General features: G+C 39.7%; 1 protein-coding gene across 1 annotated transcript in view; it reads right to left on the bottom strand.

The window, feature by feature from the left end:
* The window catches only part of LOC103600336 (zinc finger protein 709-like), a 49,504-nt gene that overhangs the window by 28,685 nt on the left and 3,463 nt on the right, over positions 1 to 17,356 (bottom strand). The window contains 3 exon segments of the mRNA XM_008584605.1: positions 13,262 to 14,482; positions 15,131 to 15,191; positions 15,392 to 15,518. Coding sequence (XP_008582827.1) covers positions 13,262 to 14,482; positions 15,131 to 15,191; positions 15,392 to 15,518 — 1,409 coding nt within the window.

The raw sequence follows: 17,356 nt of genomic DNA, 5'->3' as shown, positions 1-17,356 counted from the left end.
CGGCGGGGCACCCCGGCCTCTGGGAAACAGCGTAGACGCCAAACCGAGGACAGCGGGCGCCAGAAACAAAGAGCCCAGGAGAGGGTTGAACGTTGCCACGCCCCGAGGCGTGCCTGATTGGACAGTGCTCCAGGCCCCGCCCCTTCCGTTTGAATGACCGCTGAAGCGATAAGTCACGTGGCTGAATGGAGCCAGAATGACAGCTTCTAGCCGCAACCCTTTGCAGGCCCTGTTTCCTCCCCGCCCTTGACACTGCCCTGGCCCTGGGGATATTTGCATGTCAGCGGAACTTTACCCTGGCTCTCCAAAGCAGATACTGGCCTCTTTATGTACTGTTTGGGCCATTCCTGATTCTTCCTCCTGGCCGGGGGTCACAAATGTGAGTAGGGAATTCCTGACTCAGCTTCCAATGGAGCCATCCCTTCGCCTTACAGCAGGACAGGAGCCCAGGCCAAGCCAGGCAGGACTGGAATAGGAGGGAGGGCCTGATGTTCTGATGGGTCAGGAATTTGGGATGAGGCTGTTGGCAGCATGGCCAAGACGTCCTCACACCTCATCTCATCTTTGGCCATGAAAATAAAAATATGCCAACAGGGAAATAAAAGTATTAAATGCATGGAAAGACTGAAGTTATATGGCAGCATTATAGTATAAATGAATTAAATATAGTATCTAGCAATAAAAAGGAAACATTTGAACTGGCTCAGATAGTCAGCCTGCTGCAGCCACAGTTCACAAGAAAAAACCCACATTCAGAGGATAAACATATTCCCAAGAGCGGGAGCCAGACTCCAACTGCTGAAATGGGGCCTGACAGTACATCAGTTCCCAGTGATGGGGCAGGGAAACCTAAGGATTTAACTCTGGGAGCTCCACAAGCGATCCTCTTCCCCTCAAACGGTGTGAAAACGCTCCCTCCTTCAACCTTCGTTTTTCACCAGCAGGAAACTGTCATCTGGAGTCAGTATAAGGTTCTCACCTAAACACACAGTTAAATTCATCAACATTTTCTCCAGGAGACAACCCAATGGGTCTTTTTGAAGTCTGACTTTCATAGATTTTCTTCATGTATACGAAATACATTATGACTCCAGCAACTCTATGCGTGCCCAAATCAAAACGCTGTCCAGAACAACCTGAGTTACAACTTCAAAAAGGACAGATCGCCCCCCCCCCCCACAACTTCATAGGCATCTGGATCTCCTGCTTTGCAGAGCTCTGCAGCTTCTCATCATCAACCCTCCTTCTGCAGTTGTTCTGAGCAGCTGAAGGCCAGCTACAGGGAGGGCAGGCTGCCCAGGAAGCACCAAGGGAGCCTTCATTTCCCTCCCTTTGCAGGCTCAAGATTGGCCTCAGCTTGGAGTCACTGGCCTCAGGCCTCTGCTCCCCACTCGAGGTTATGCACCTGCTTCACTCCAGCTGTGATAAGTTAAATGAGACAAAGAGCCTCAATCCCAGTTTGAATAAGAAATCAGCAGAGTGCCTGCTTCCCCTGTGCTTATGTATAAAGCAGAAGAGGAATATTTCATGATACTTTATATGGATTTTAAAACTGGCAATTAATTATTCCCTTGAGAAAACAAAGATGCCAGCAAACTACCATCTTCACATTAACAACTTTTTCTGTAAAATAACTAAACAAATGTGAGTTCTTCCCTTTTTCCTCTGCTTCAGCAGCTCTCTAGTTTTCACAGTTCATGTTGTCACCAAGTGCTGTCTGAGAATGTACATGTCCAATTTACCTACTTGAAACTCTCTCTCAATCCCACCCCCCACCCCCACTGGCCCATACAGTCATTTCTGTAGCTAAATCCTAAGCATTATGTAAATGCACAGTTTCAAGCAGTCTGACTGACCCCAGCTTGAATTCACCAGTGGCTATCTCATGTCTCTTGATTTAAATTATTCACTTGAAATTGTCCTCCAAAATAGACTCTGTTATCTTGAATGAGTGCCATGTCCATTTTATTTGCTTCTGTTCTCCCTAACCTGTTACATCACCTGCTCATTGAGGGCAAACAGAGAATATTATTAACTGCCCATTACCTGCTATAGATGCTGGAGGTCTCAAGCAAAAACCCCAGAGAGGGTGTGTGGATGTTAGTGCCACCCTCACCACAAGAGGGCGCTTCACGGTCTTTCCCTTTCTGGAAAATGGCTCAAAGCAGTTTTCTGGAGGACTTTTTTATACAGGGGATTCCACTTTATAGAGGTAAAGGTAATACTATTCAATTTGCTTTTTATTGATTTATGATTTTATTATTTAACTCTTCATAGGTTTTTTAAAAAGCAGTAAAGCCTATGAGCCATTATTTCCCTGTTTCTAAAATGTACAATGCAAAAAATATACACAGGAAAAGAAGTAGGAGTAAGTGAGGTGAGAGGAGACTTGTTGACGTGGCCACTGGAATAAAATAGAAAGCCCAGAAATATATGTTCACATACATGGTCATGTGATTTCTGACAACAGTGCCAAGGTCACTCAATGGGGAAAGGACAATTATTTTAACAAACAGTGCTGGGAAAACTGGATATCCAATTGTAAAAGAGTTCATTTGGACCCAGATCTTACATTCTACATGAAAATTAACTTTAAATGAATCAAAGACCTAATTTAAGAGGTAAAACTATAAAACACTTAGAAGAAAACATGGAAAATTTCATGACATTGCATATGGCCATGATTTTTTAAATGACACAAAAAGCATAGGCTGCAAAAGGAAAAATAGATAAACAGGACTACATCAAAATTAAAAACACTGTTATACTAAAGGACACTCACAAGAGAATGAAAAGACAACCTACAGAATAAGATAAAATATTTGCAAATTATATATCTGATAAGGTATTTATATCAAGAATATATAAAGAACTGCTATAATTCAACGACAGAAACACAACAAGAACAAACCCAATTCGAAAATTGGGACACTTGTCCAGAGAATATATAAAAAATGGCCAATAATCACGTGAAACACCACTCAACGTCCCAGATCATTTGGGACATGCAAATCAAATCCACAGTGAGATACCAATTCTCACTGTTAGAATGGCTATTCTATTTTTTTTTTTTTTAGAATAACCAATGCTGGTGAAGATGTGTAGAAATAGAAACCCTTGTGCATTGCTGGGGAGAATGTGAAAGATGCAGCCACTATGGAAAAGTGTGGTGGTTCGTGAAAAAGTTGAACATGGAATTACCCCACAACCCAGCAATTCCACCCCTAGGTATATAATCCAAAAGAATTAAAAGCAGGGACTCAATCAGATACATGTGCAGTGCAGCATTGTTTATAACAGCCTTACTCACGATAGCAAAGGACTGCTGTGGAAACAACCCAAGTGCTTGTCAACATATGAATGGATAAACAAAGTGTGGTATATTCACAGGATGAAATACTATTAGCCAAAGAAAGGAACGAAGTACTGACATGTGCTACAACAGGAGTGAACCTTGAAAACACTGGGCTATGTTAAATAAGCCAGACACAGAAGGACTGGTATTGTATGGTCCACTTACATGAGATGCTTAAACAGGCAGGTTCAGAGAGGGAGAAAAATATAATGGAAGCTTCGTCACCTTGAGATTTGTTCACTTATCTGAGATTCAGCTTTTCACTAAAAGTAAAGTGTGTTTTATTTTATTATTAGAGCTTGAAAGATAAAATATTTCCAAAGAGAAAAAAAGAGGTGGATTTCAGAAAAATAAACATCTACCTTTATATTTTATCTGTTTGAAATTCTTATTTACTTTTCTCTTTTCCAGAGCACGTGTAGTAAGTTTCTCAGGTCTCTTCTTTATTTTGCATGTCAAATGAAATTCCAGGGCTTAGCCTTGAGAATTCTACTGGGGAAAAAATCTCAGAGAAATAGGGGAGATTATGCTTTTACAACAGCTGCAAAAAAAAAAAAAAAAATTTCAACAAAAAAGTGTGGTAGATAAATTGGTGAATTAAAAAGATCCACCAAAACATCAGTTCCTCCCCTTCCCAGGTAAAGAGCGTGACAGTGAATAACTGCTCTGTTTCCTGTCATCTGGACTTCAGACATTAATGCTAATCCAATGAGAAGGGACACGGCAATAACGAAAAGTGTTTTATTATTTGTCAAATGATTTGTCATCATGGAAATAATAATGAAATGACCTCTTTACTGAGAGGGACAGATACTTGTTTTTCCTTTCCAGCTATAAAATACATGTGCTTTATAATTTTCTTTCCTCTCATAAACATAAACACTGAGTTTGAGCAATTTTGCTGGATTATTCAAACACTGGATATTTTCTCTATTAAAAGTCAGTGAATAGAAAAAAAAAAGAGAAAGAAAAAAAAAAACACGAACAAATAAATAAATAAAAGTATGTGAATAGTCTTGACTGGGGATTAGAGTCCTGAGTCCAGTGACTGTGAGCGAAGGCCAGTTTTGAGCCTGCAAAGGGAGGTCAGTGAAGTCCGGCTGTTTCTTCCTGGGAGCCTCCCCTTGCAGGTTGTGTCTGCCCACGCTGACCACGGATAGAGACTTTCTACTGAGAAGCTGCAGAGCCCTGGACAGCTGGGTACCCACAGACAAATGCTGTTGGGTTTGAAATGGAAGGGGGAGTGTGATGCTTTTCTGAGACTGTAATTGTTATTGTCCTGGGGCTGTTGGTAGACACTGTTAAGTGAAACAAATATGGATTTAAGTTAGAAGTGACCTTATTCTAAAGTGACCTTATTCTTACTGGAGAGTGCGCCGCTTGGGAGTGCGGCGGCGCTCCCGCCGAGGGTTCGGATCCCATGTGGAGACCGGTTCCCGCTCACTGGCTGAGCGTGGTGCGGGTGCAACACCGAGGGTTGCGATCCCGTTGCCAGTCCCTGGTACGGGCACGACACCGAGGGTTGCAATCCCGTTACCGGTCAGTAAAAAAGACAAAAAGGAAAAAAAAAAAGATCTACAAGATTCTTGAAGTTCAGCTAGAAAAAGAATTTGTGTTCATAGGCAGGAGTGAACAGGGTTAGAAAGAACACACAAGGGGAGGCGTGGTGAAGGGTGACAAAATCAGATCCTGGATCAGAGACTGTTTCACCCTGAGGTCAGACTGTTCTTAGGAGGGCAATAAAGGAGGGGTGTGTGCTGGCTCAGGTTGAGGGTGGGTGATAGAGTTTGGATGCGTTGTCCCCCCAAAACTCATGTAGAAATCTGATCCCAAATGTGGCAGTGTTTGAGTCATAGGGGCAGATCCATCGTGAATGGATTAATGCTCTCCCTGAGGGTGGGGATAGTGAGTGGGTTCTCACTTTATTAGTTCCTGTGGGAGCCGGTTGTTTATAGGACCCTGGCACCTCTTCTCTCTCTTGCTTCCTCTTGTCATGCGATCTGCTTGTACCTGACATCTGCCTGCTGCTTTCCGATAGACAATCCAGAAATCAAGCCACACACCTACAGCCATCTGATCTTTGACAAAGGCACCAAGAATACACACTGGGGAGAAGACTGCCTCTTCAGTATGAAAACAGAGGGGATACACTTCAGGAAGTAGGAATGGACATAGACTTTATGAATACAACCCCAAAAGCACAGGCAACCAAAGGAAAAATAAAAAAATAAACAAATGGGATTATATCAAACTAAAAAGCTTCTGCATGGCAAAAGAAACCAACAGAGCAAAAAGGTAACCAACAGAGTGGGAGAAAATATTTGCAAAATATACATTTGACAAAGAATTAACATCCAGAATACACAAGGAACTGAAACAACTTAATAGCAAAAAAACCCAAGTAACTTAATTAAAAAATGGGCAAAGGAGCTAAATAGGCATTTCCCAAAGGAAGATATATGAATGGCCAACAGACACATGAAAAAATGGTCAACATCACTCAGCATTCAGGAAATGCAAATCAAAACCACTCTGAGATACCATCTCAGTGAGGATGGCGAATATCCAAAAGACTCTGAACGATAAACGCTGGAGAGGATGTGGAGGAAAAGGAACCCTCCTACACTGTTGGTGGGACTGCAAAATGGTGCAGCCTCTATGGAAAATGGTATGGAGGTTCCTCAAACAATTGCAGATCCATCTACCATATGACCCAGCTATCCCACTGCTGGGAATATACCCAGAGGAATGGAAATCATCATGTAGAAGGGATACCTGAAGATCCATGTTTATTGCAGCACTCTTTACAATAGCCAAGAGTTGGAACCAGCTTAAATGCCCATCATCAGATGAGTGGATAAGGAAACTGTGGTATATCTACACAATGGAATACTACTCTGCTATAAAAAAGAATACTGCCATTCACAGCAACATGGATGGACTTAGAGAAAATTATGTTAAGTGAAATAAGCCAGGCACAGAAAGAGAAACACCACATGTTCTCACTTATATGTAGGAATTAATAGAAATAAATAAATATACAAACAGCCAGGGGGCGGGGGGGAGACAACACTCACAATAATTCCTTGAACTTGTTAAGACAAGTGAACAGATATGATATTGATGGTGTGAGGAGGTGGGAGAGGGAGGGGGGGAAAGGAGGAATTGGTAAAGGGACATGAAAATCAATTACATTGTATATTGATAAAATTAAAAAATGGGGCTGGCCCGGTGGCGCACTCAGTAGAGTGTGGCGCTTGGGAGCGCAGGCGGCACTTGGGAGTGCAGGTGGTGCTCCCGCTGAGGGTTCGGATCCCATATAGAGACCAGTCCACTCACTGGTTGAGCGCAGTGCGGGCGCGACACCGAGGGTTGCGATCCCGTTGCCAGTCGCAGTACGGACGTGACACCGAGGGTTGTGATCCTGTTACCGGTCACGAAAAAAGACAAAAAAGAAAAAAAAATTTAAAAATAAAAATAAATAAAATTACCCAGTCTTAGATATTTTGTTACAGGAGCACAGACTAAGATAACCCTTAATTGCAGGTCAGACAGCTTGGAGGAGAAAACCTGGGGAAGACAGGAGCTTGAAAAAGCTTTCTAGGGGTCGGAATAAATATTAAAACTGAGCTCAGAAAGTATTCTTTTAAAGAAGTTGTAACTGGATTAGTCTGTAGAGCAATTTATTCCCCAGGGCATTGTTGAAAACAATGTAGCATTCAGCCAGCAGCCAGTGGAGCCTAACCTTCGGGTGTGCTGGGGGGGGGGGGAAGTAAAAGAGAGTCCTGCCAATATCACTGTCCACTCAGGTTACTGTGGGCATCCTCCAAGCTGGGTTGCCTTGAGGAGCAACCTCGGAGGTTTATCATCACCACTGTCCATGTCAGGAACTCTATACATCTTGAAGGATTTAAACTCTATGCCCATACTTGATAACCCCCCATTACCTACCTCCTCTAACCCTTGGCAAACAGCATTCTACTTTCTCTATGAATTTGACTATTCTAGGTACCTCACAAAAGCTGAATTATACAGTAGTTGTCTTTATATAAAAGGCCTATTTCACCAAGCATAGTGTCCTTACAATTTATCCTTTTTGTAGCATATGTCATAATTTCTTTGCTTTTTTAAGCTAACATTCCGTTTATGAATAGACTGCCTTTTCATTATTTATTTATCTGTGGATGGATGCTTGGTTTCCTTCCATGTGAACATGGGTATAGAAATACCTCAGAGACTCCCCTTTAATGTTTCTTGGTAGATTCCTAAAAGTGAAAATGCTGGATTCTATGCTATTACTAATTTTGGGAGGATCTGTTACACCATTTCCAACAATGGTTGCACCATTTTACATAACCACCAACAGTGTACAGGGGTCACAATCACTCCACATCCTTGCCAGCATTTATTTTCTTATGTTTTTATAGTAGTAATTCTAATGGATACTATTAATGATTGGTGATGTTGAACATTATGTGCTTATTGACTATGTGTATATCTTCTTTGGGAAAAGGTCTATTTAAGTCCTTTGCCCATTTTGAAATTAGCTTGAGCTGCTAAAACAAAATACCATAAAGCAGGTGGCTTAAACAATATTTCTGACATCTGTGAGGTTGTAAAGTCCAAAATCCAGGCCCTCGCAGCTTCACTGTCTGGGGAGAGCCTTATCAGTTTGTGGACTTCTGTCTTTCATACCATCAGACATGGAGGGTGAAAGCAAGCTCTTTCAGAACTCTTATTTGGACACTAATCTCACTCACAATGGCTCCACCCTCACAATGCTATCAAATCCTAACTACCACCCACAGATACCATCTCCTAATAGTATCACATCAGAATGGGAAGTTTCAACATATGAATTTAGAGGGGACACATAGTCCATCACTTTTAGCTCCTGGCCTCCCATGTTCTCACATGCAAAATAGTCTCATTTTATCCCAAGAGGCTCAAAAGTCTTAACTTGATTCAGCATCAACTCTAAACTTTGAAGTCCAAACTGTCATCTCAATGTCATGTAAATCAGATATGAGTGAGACTCAGGTTTAGATTCAAAAGAGGCAAAGAACTTCTCCAACTGTGAACTTGTGAAACCAAATCCATTATGTGCTTTCAAAGGACAATGATAGGACAGTCGTAGAACAGACATTTGTATTCTATCCCTTCGCTACCATCTCTATTTATCTCTTTTCCACAATCTCAGCTATTTTTTTTTCTGGACAAGGGGATATATTTCTTACTACGTACAGTGAAATATGTAATATAAAACGTTCAATTATATGCACTTAGTCAAATGGAGATTTTTCAAACAACTACAGGTAGAACTACCACATGACCCAGCAATTCCACTGCTGGGTTTATAACCAAAGGAATGGAAAGCATCATTGCTTTCCATTGAAGGAATACCTGCAATTCCAGGTTTACTGAAGCTCTATTCACAAGAGCCAAGATATGGAACCAATCTAAATATCCATTGATAGATGATTGGATAAAGAAAACATGGAATATATGTACAACTGAATACTAGTGAGCCACAAAAGCAATCTCAGCTTTTTCTAGCACCCATCTGAAAACTCTTCCAGCCTATACCCATTATATAGTTCCAAACCCATTTCTACGTTTTAGGCATTTGGTACAGGAACATATACATATAAATACAAATTTTATAGTATTAAAATATAAACATAATATCTATTAATATAAAATTCTACAAAAATAATAAGAACATAGGGTTCAGATCCCCATACTGGCCAGCTGCTAATTAATAAATAAAAATAATACAAATAGATGTTATACAAACTACCTCCCCTCTGACCTTAACATAATGTCACAAACAAGAAAGACTCAAAGATTCACAAATTTGGAGAAATTAAGCAACACTCAAAGAATTAGTGGATGGAAAAAAAGGAAAATCAGAAAATAATTATAAATGAAGAAAACTGACAACACAAAACATCAAAACATACAGGACAAAACAAAAACAGCACTAAGGAGGAAGTGATAGCATAGGAACTTTTTCAGATATGAGACTATTATCGTGTGATTGTGCTTGTGGAAGCTGAGCCAATGACTACGGGGCAGAGGGCACTGCAGTGGCTGAGTCCCATGACGTGGGTTCTGATTCAGATATGAGACTATTATCGTGTGATTGTGCTTGTGGAAGCTGAGCCAATGACTACGGGGAAGAGGGCACTGCAGTGGCTGAGTCCCATGACGTGGGTTCTGCCACTCCTTCCTCCACCATCTCTCCTCACAACTACCTGGGGCTGCTGTAGAGAAATTTTTTTTTTCCCTTTTTGTCTTTTTCCGTGACTGGTAATGGGATCGCAACCCTCAGTGTCGCGCCCACACCGCGCTCAACCAGTGAGTGGACCGGTCTCTATATGGGATCCGAACCCTCGGCGGGAGCACCGCCGCACTCCCAAGCGCCACACTCCACCGAGTGTGCCACCAGGCCAGCCCGTGCTGTAGAGAAATTTTCCAAAAAATAGGTCAGCTGTCCATTCTCAAAGATGTTTCCTCACGAGAAGACAGAGGGGCCTTGAAACGGAAAGCCTAGAAGTGGAAATGGCTATTAAGAGACTGGTCCTGGAAACACACCTTATTTGTGCTCAACCATCAGGGTGCCCATAAGAGGATCCTACTTGGAGAGAACAAGGCAGAGTGTGTTTGTTTCAGAACCCCAGAATCCCATATATCTGACCTGAAAAACCTATAGTAAACTCCAGGACACACTCCAGGATCCCCCTCACTTCTAACCAGTTGCATTTGTAAGATGAAGGCAGGTGTGGCCCTAGAGGGTGTTTATGAGATGAGTTCCAAAAAAGGCCTGCAAGGGTCCAAGTCCTTTCCTCCCCAGTTCTTCAATTCTTCCTATAAAGGACCCTATGGGGCTGGAAAGAAGTGTTGCAACATAAAAATCAAGGTTCAGGTCAGCTTAACACTGTCCTAGTATATGAAAGCATATTTATTTGCTCTCTACTAATTATTTTTAATACATACACATACTAAAACATAATTGTGAATTTTCACAGATGTACAGTTATAACATAAGCATAGGATGAAGAACAATCCCCATATCAGCCAGTTGTCTGTCCCCCTCTCCCCAAAAAGATGGAAAACACTGAATTACCTCCAAAGAAGATTCTTCTGGTGCCCATTTGTACAGAACTGCTCCACCCTACATCACTGATCTGAGTTACATTCCTATAATCTTGACTTTACTAGACTGTGATATAAATGGAATTGATGGAGTTTGGATGTGTTGTCCCCTCCAAAACTCATGTGGAAATTTGATCTCCAATGTGGCAGTGTTGGAAACTGATTGAGTCATGGGGGCGGATCCTTCATGAATGGATTCATGCTCTCCCTCGGGGAGGGGGGATTAATGAGTGAGTTCTCACTCTATTAGTTCCCACGAGAGCTCGTTGCTTAAAAAGACCCTGGCACCTTCTCTCTCTCTCTCTCTCTTGCTTCCTCTCACCATGTGATTTACTTGTACCCATCAGCTCCCTGCCACTTTCCACCATAATTAAAGCAGCCTGAGGCTCGTGCCAGATGCAGCTGTCCCAGAATCATAAGCCAAATAAACCTCTTTTCTTTATAAATTACCCAGTCTCAGGTATTTCTGTTACAGCAACGCAAACGGACTAATACAGAAAATTGGTACTGACGAGTAGGGTGTTGCTATACAGGTAACTGAAAATGTGGATGCAGCTTTGGAACTGGGTAAAGGGCAACGGTTGGAGGAGTTTGGAGGACTTAGAAGAAGAGAAAAAGACGAGGGAAAGTTTGGAATGTCTTAGAGACTTATGTGGTGGTGAACAGAATGCTGATAGAAACGTGGACAGTAAAGGCCATGCGGATGATGAGGTCTCAGATAGAAATGAGGGACTTATTGGGAATTGGACAAAAGACCATCCTTGCTACACCATAGCAAGGAACTTGGCCGCATTGTGTCCATGCCCTTGGACTTTGTGGAAGGTGGAACTTTAGAGTTGTAAACCAGAGCATTTTGCCAAAGAAATTTCTAAGCAGACATTACTGAAAACGTAGTATCTGCAGGTCACCTCTATCATTTGGGTAACTGACCTCTAAAATCACTCTTTTTGGTGTTTCAACCAGAAAAATCACAGTAGACTTGCACAGCTACCACTCCACTGATGATGAGCAAGCATTGTGTAGATGACTGTTAACTCTTTCTCAAATTGGGAGGGATTCTATGGTACAATGGAGTACATATTTTGTCAGTCCATAGAGCAAAACTATTAATAATGCCAAATATAAAAAGGTGGCTCAAAAACTTTTCAAATCATGTGAAATAAAACCAAAAAAAAAAAACTCATGGCCAAATCAATGAGAAGTCTGAAGACACAGACAACCATGTCCAAACTCATGGTCACGTATTACATAAGCTAAAACTTTTAACCATGGCAAAAATAAAGATAAGCACATTTATATAGATCTCTATGGGAAATCATGACTGCTCATCCCATGAATGCAGGACTGTCTGTATCGCTCCCCTGTGTCTACATCCGCACCTGAGCAATTCCTGAAAAAGTGTTGAAGATATACTAGATGTGGAAACTGAAATGATCAGTGAAGACATACTCACTCACGGATGCACTTAGCCTCCACAGAAAAGTTATACACACACCCCAGCTGCCTTATTATCTCACATGTCACCATTTCCTTTCCTTCAAATCCCTTATTTTGGTCTTAGAAACCAAACCTTTACCATTTGTTAACCATCTACTTTTTCTCACAAAACTGTAAGTACCCAAACTTCAAAATTTTGTTTCATGCCCCTGAATCCAGAGCCTAGAGTACCTGGATTATTTGTGCTTAGTTTTGTATGCTCTGAGCTTACAGTGCCTGGTATATGAGGAATGTTGTTAAATTAGCACTGAGAGCATACTTTCTAAGTAAGAAAGTTTTGATTGGAAAAGTAATCCTTTCTTTGTCTGTGGCTAGGTTTCTATTCTGACTATTTAACTTAACATAATGGTCTCAGTTGACTCAGAAAGAAGACTTACTATAGTTTGCTACCACCACATAAGTGAACTTATATATTTTAACTAAGGTACTATTGGAAAAGAATGTCCAATACACTGTAGGGAAACAAATGAAAATAAGAATTCATATGAACATATAGTCAATGATGAACATTACATACCTCCAAATTAATTAATGCCAACTATTTATTAGCAATGAAAATGGAATAACAATCTTTTTGTCTGATATTTTTTAAATGTTCTTTTTCCCATAAGAAATAAAGGTGAAATATATATAATAGATAAAAAGTATCTACTACCTGCCATATTGGCCAATAGGAAAATCTCAGCAATTAACAAAGACTCATTTTTCAAGGGTATATTGCTCAATGAACAATTCATGTATATAAAAATTAAACCTACCTGCATATAAACAATATATTTCAATTTCCCACACATACAACACATTTCAAATTGAAAAGGGAAAGAATTTTATTAACTGACCAAAAAATAAAACTCCTAAACTCATGTACTATTGGCTTAAGAGTACATACAGAACTGTTTCAACTCCATGTTTCTTTGCAAAAAAAAGGAAGTCAGTAGTTGATAGATCCACATTAAGATATAAGGCATGGATAAACATAGTATAGTTATTACTTTCACATTTCTTTCACATTGCAAAATTTCTAGAGTATTATACATGAATTAACTTTCATTAGGCTTTCCACACTACTGACATTTATGGGATTTCACTGCAGTGTGTTTTCACATGACTTTGAAAAATTTGTGAAAATTTTAAACTATCTTGCATTTTGAAAACTAATGAGATTTCAGTCCAGTGTGCATTTGTTCTTGTCAGTATATGAGCCAACTGAAGACTTTTCCACATTCCTTACTTCATCATTTTTATCCAGAATGAATTCTTTTATGCTTTTGAAAGAAACTGGAACAAATGAAAGCTTCACCACATTGCTTACATTCCTAGGGTTTATCTCCAGTATGAGTCTTTTCATGTCTTCGAAATGAACTGGAATGGCTGAAGGCTCTACCACATTGCGTACATTCATAAGGCTTCTCCCCAGTGTGAGTCCTTTTATGTACTATAAGAGAACAGGAACAACTGAAAGCTTTACCACACTGTGTGCACTCATAGGGCTTCTCTCCTGTGTGAGTTCGTTCATGCTTCTGACAGGAAGAGGAATTATTAAAGGCTTTACCACATTGCGTACATTCATAGGGTTTCTCCCCAGTGTGAGTTCTTTTATGTACTATAAGAGAACAGGAACAACTGAAAGCTTTACCACATTGTGTGCACTCATAGGGCTTCTCTCCTGTGTGAGTTCGTTCATGCTTCTGACAGGAAGAGGAATTATTAAAGGCTTTACCACATTGTGTACATTCATAGGGCTTCTCCCCAGTGTGAGTTCTCTTATGTACTTTAAGGGAGCCAGAACAAGTGAAAGCTTTACCACAGTGTTCACATTCGTGGGGCTTCTCTCCAGTATGAGTTCGTTCATGTTTTCGACAGGAAGAGGAATAACCAAAGGCTTTACCACAATGTTTACATTCATAGGCCTTCTCTCCAGTGTGAGTTCGTTCATGTACTCGAAAGGAACTGTGCCACCCGAAGGTTTTACCACATTGTTTACATTCATAGGGCTTCTCTCCAGTGTGAGTTCTTTCATGTTCTCGAAAGTGACCAGAGTGAATGAAGGCTCTACCACAGCGTTTACATTCATAGGGCTTCTCTGCAGTGTGAGTTCTTTCGTGCACTCTAAGAGAACAAGAGTGACTGAAGGCTTTGCCACATTGCTTACATTCATAGAGTTTCTCTCCAGAGTGGATATGTTCATGACTTTGACATGAACTGGCACAGTCAAAGCCTTTTCCACATATTTCACATTTATGAGGTCTATCTCCAGTGTGTGTTTTCATGTGTCTTTGAACACTTGCCAGAGAAATAAAGGATGTACCCCTTTCTTTATGTTCATTCCATTTCTCTCCAGTGTGAGTCCTTTCATGAATTTGATAGGAGTGGAGATAACAGAAGTCTTTCCCACACTGCTGGTGTTTATATGGTTTCTTTCCATATTCCTGATTCTCATGTGGTTTGGGTCTGGTGCGAGATAAGATGTGCCTATTAAGAAACGAGTGACACATGAAGACTTTACCACACTAACTACATTCACATGGTTTTACTACAAAATTAGATTAAGATTTGGAATATGACTTAAGATTTGGGTCCAGTGTGTGATAAGATGTGCCTATTAAGAAACTTTACCACACTAACTACATTCACATGGTTTTACTACAAAAGGATTTTTCTTGTTTAGATTAAGGTTTGGAATATGACTGAAAGCTTCTCCACAGTGATAACTTTCTTTACTTTCACTGAATTTCTCTACAATATGATTGCTCTAAAAAAAATGAGAACCACACTATTAACACTTTCACATTCATTGATATATATTGGACTTACATTTTTCCTAGTATCAGTGAAACTGTAGGTTTTCTGCCATGCTTGAGCTTTTTGAAAGTGATTGCTCTGTAAGAACCTTTCACTACAGCTATTGAAAACAGTGATATTCATACATGCAGTCTCTTAAGTTTCCTATGTTGCAAACACTGAACATCTTTGTCACATTTCAATATACATTTTTGGCAAACGTTTTCTACAAATAAATAAATTTAAGATTGGGCTTGTTCAGTTTCCTTACTTTTTAAATTCTTTGACATATTAAGATTCTCCCATGGGACAATGCTCTCTCTTCTGAATACAAATTACCTTATATTTCTGCTGTGATTTTTGTACTGATGTTCAATGTTCTCATCTTCCCATCTTTTTCCTAAAATGTAGGACCAATAAAATCATCATAAATTGTTACAAATTATACAAAAATATTAGATTTTATGTTCAATATGAGCTGTGACCGTGCCTGATTTAGTCACCGAAGTATTGTTTCCACCATCCAAACTGTGGAACAGCATTGATGATAAGAAACACTTTTTCTCTAATTGACTAAAGGAAGGAATGTGTCATCCTTACCTATAGAAGCCAAGTGTGTACAGATTTCCCCCATGACATCTCTGTAGAGTTTCTTCTGGGAAGGATCCAGCATAGCCCACTCCTCCAGGGTGAAGTTGACATCCACATCCTCAAAGGCCACTGAGTCCTAAAAACATCTCAAACGTGTTTAAATGAGAAATAGTGAGAAGAAAACACAGGGATGTATACTCAATTCAGAAAAGTTCACATACAATTCCGTAGTCTCCAAACATCTGTTTTATGATAAATAAATATGGTCATCAGAATGAGAGCTCTGTCCATGCTCACTTCCTCATGAATTTAACAGCACCATGAAAACTAGGAACTGATCTCTACATTTTTACTGTGAGCACTACAAGTCTTATTGCCATCTAATGGAGGATTCCAGTTTACCTTGGGGAAATGACAGATATACTATAAAAATGGCACAAATTTTTAAGACCATCATTCCTTGTGAGAAATTCCTTCCATTTCCTCCCTTATTATTGACATTAGGCAGTACTGTATGAGGCACAGGGTAAAACCTAGATGAGATTCAGTGAACAAATAAACACTGAAGGAGTGACAGCATTTTCTTCAATTCCTTTCACCAAGCATGAAAGTCCTGAGGCCTGTAGAAATCCAACTCATAGCAAGGTCCAAATGACCATATTTTTGTGAAGGACTCCAGGCCATTGGAAGTAGTCAGACTTACCTGGATGAATGAAAAACTTGCTCTACAATTTTTAATGTATTAATTTTAACTTGCTTGTGTAGTATTAATCACAGACTCTATATTTCCTTTTTCTCTCTGACCCATTTCATTGGGTTATAAAGTAATTGGGGAGACAGATCTTAGGCATGAGGAAGAAGTCTGAGATCTTCAAAAAAATTCCTATAGTTCTAAGCCTCAGGGAAGGTTTCCACCCAGTTTTAGCAGGCAAGTGTTCTTCAAAAGTTTATGGAAAGATTCAATCTTTTAACTCCAAAAACGTTTTGGATCACCCTCATATGTACATACAAATACTGAGAAGAAAAGATTTCAGAGAAACCCTTTCTGATAGACCCATGGCAGTGTACCCTGGGCCTTGCTGAACTCAAACAACAGGTTAACAGTTGCAAATTCCAAAAGATTTCATTGAGTTCCACAATAGCTTGATGGTGAAATTGACCATGATTATAAAATATTTAAAGGATTCAGCAGTGCCTTCTTCCAAAAAATAGAGAATCCTTTCTCCAATTTCAGGAACAAATGATTCCTTATCAGCCAAAAGGCGACATTACATTGTATAATGTTAAAGCAAAATGGAACAAGGGGAGAGACGGCACATATTCTTAGAAAAAATTCACTTTCCCCATGATGTCCCCTTTTAAAATTCCAAAAAAGTACTTCTCTAAACCTAATGAAAATAATGAATGTATAACCATGGTCAAAGTCTTCTGAAGAACATGGTGAAAATGCAGCGTACTCCTTTCTAGTCCATGGACAACAATCAGTTTATGGTCAATTTATAAATAAAAGACAAAACCAGAACACTTCAAAAGACACAGGCAAATTTTTTTTCTTATGTAAAAACATGAAGAATTTTCTCACATAAGAAAAAGTGTAAGCCCCAAAGGAAGAGACTGAGAGATTCAAATAAATTAAAATGAAAGGAGGCAAATGACAACAAAGTGAATGAAAAATATCTGCAATACATGCAATTTAAAGGGATTTATGTCCAGAGTAACAATGAATAAACACATGATTAAAAAGGGAGAAAATAATAAAAACATATTAAACAGAAGTTGAAAGATCATGTATAAGAAAAGTTCCATCTCTTTAATAAAAAAGAAATAGCCAAATAAGATGTCAAGTAGATCCCAGTTCACACTGACCAGAAGAACAAAACTTAGTCAATTAGATAATCCCAAGTGGTGATAACCATCATGAACAAATAGTTACACAAAAAAAGAGGAAAAGTCAATCAATGCACTTCCTTGCTA

Source organism: Galeopterus variegatus, unplaced genomic scaffold (assembly GCF_000696425.1).
Source record: "Galeopterus variegatus unplaced genomic scaffold, G_variegatus-3.0.2 Scaffold3308, whole genome shotgun sequence".
NCBI lineage: Eukaryota > Metazoa > Chordata > Mammalia > Dermoptera > Cynocephalidae > Galeopterus > Galeopterus variegatus.
This window is presented reverse-complemented; position numbering and strand designations above follow the sequence as displayed.